Raw genomic sequence first — 1,628 nt, 5'->3', positions numbered from 1 at the left:
GGGGGGGGGGGGGGGGGGGGGGGATTCTCACCAGTACATGCATCCCCAGGAAAAGCATGGGGGGCACATACCCCCCTGGATCTGTGCATGGGGCGAGAGTAGGCTGCCTGCTCAAGGCCAGAACTGCTTCAGCCTCTTTCTGGTGGCTGCTCTCAGGCTAAGCTGATCAGGGCAGGCAGTAGCTACACTAGAAGGGGGGGCTACATCAAATTTTGGGGTGGCTATAGCCCCCCCTGCAGTCCCCCTTCCCAGCACCTCCACCATCCACCCTGCCCAGCCCAAGCGCAGCCACTGGGAAGAGGCTGGAGCAGCCCCAGCCCCAACTACACAGCAGCAACTTACCCTCATCCCCTGCACAGATCTAAGGCGTATGTGCCCCCCATGCCTCCCCTGGGGGTGCACACAGCAGTGGGAACCCCCCCTCCAATGCCCCCCAGACTAGCCACCAGCTCTGTCCCGCGTCCTGTGCTGCTTCAGCTGGGCAGCACCTGCCTATGTCCCACTCCCTCCTTCACTGCAGGGTGCTCAATCTGTCCCCCCCAGACTTGCTGGTCAGATGCTGCCCTCCACACTGCTGGGCTGCACTCCCAGATGCATGCAAGCTGCAGCTGTGCACATGCATGTGATATTTATCAGCAACATTATCAGCCACATCAGCCAAAAAAAGCCAATTGCCAATAATGTAAGTTTTCCTTTTATCGGTGTGAATACAATATGGACCTACATATCAGTGCATCTCTAGCATCCATAGACTAGGGAGTCAAAGATGGTGTCCCTTGGCTGCAGGACCAGTACCAAAACTCGAGGCAGTTTGCAGGGGGGGAAAAAAAAAGAGGGGGGAGTTGCTTATTGTCTCCCAGGTGGCTGACCCTTGTGCTCTATTATGCAGGGTTTGCTGGAAGGAGGTGCACTATGAAGCACAGATTTGGGATAACAGTAGTGCAGGAGCCCAGCGAAACACTTCTATGGCACATTTCCTCTTACCATCTTCTGCAGTGTTGAGTTTCAGAGACTGGCCCTTGAAGCTCAGCTGCCCTCCGCCCACCTTGGTTTTTGCAAGCGACTCTGCTAACTTAGTAATCTCTTCAGATGCCATTTTCTGTGCTTTGCCAACCTTCAAGAACTGCCAATTTTAAAAACGAATCACTGAAAAACAGAAAAAAAAACCACTCAACATACATACACACCTCTAAGAAATAGTTTACCCTAAATTACAAATATCAGCTCAAAATAGTATTGCCCCTAACCCTCCACTTTTTTGGCATGACAGCAAGACTTAAGTCTCTTTCAGAACCTGAAACACTAATCTGTCAGATGCTGTTGAAAATTCAGCTCTGCAGAGAAAAGTTTAGACTTAAAGTTTAGACTTTAAGGGAGTCATCAAGTTCCATAAATAAGACTGAACTGGGACCGATCTTAATAAGATCCCATTAAGATACCACTCTGTTCTTGACAGCACTCTTTCAGAATGAGAAAGGATTACTGCTTTCTCCCTACAGCCATATCCTTTAATATTTATTAGTAAACACGATCCAGTCCATCATGTTTCTTTTCCCTTTACAAAAAGCTAAAACAGACATGGTACTTTTTCTTTCCAGTTACATCCCTGCTAGTACTCACATCAGCAC

The 1,628-nt window shown here is 49.4% G+C and overlaps 1 protein-coding gene across 2 annotated transcripts in view; it reads right to left on the bottom strand.

Annotated features, from left to right (window-relative positions):
• RANGAP1 (Ran GTPase activating protein 1) overlaps window positions 1–1,628 on the bottom strand; it is a 47,156-nt gene that overhangs the window by 43,344 nt on the left and 2,184 nt on the right. For both annotated transcript variants that reach the window (XM_019515117.1, XM_019515118.1), the window contains exon 2: window positions 985–1,146. In XM_019515117.1, coding sequence (XP_019370662.1) covers window positions 985–1,096 — 112 coding nt within the window. In that variant the 5' untranslated portion in view covers window positions 1,097–1,146. The remainder of the gene's footprint in view (window positions 1–984; window positions 1,147–1,628) is intronic.

The sequence above is a fragment of the Gavialis gangeticus genome, unplaced genomic scaffold (genome assembly GCF_001723915.1).
Source record: "Gavialis gangeticus isolate Ggan-Ray unplaced genomic scaffold, GavGan_comp1, whole genome shotgun sequence".
NCBI classification, from domain to species: domain Eukaryota; kingdom Metazoa; phylum Chordata; order Crocodylia; family Gavialidae; genus Gavialis; species Gavialis gangeticus.
Note: the sequence above shows the minus strand (reverse complement) of the source record. Positions and strands in the feature narration are given on the sequence as shown.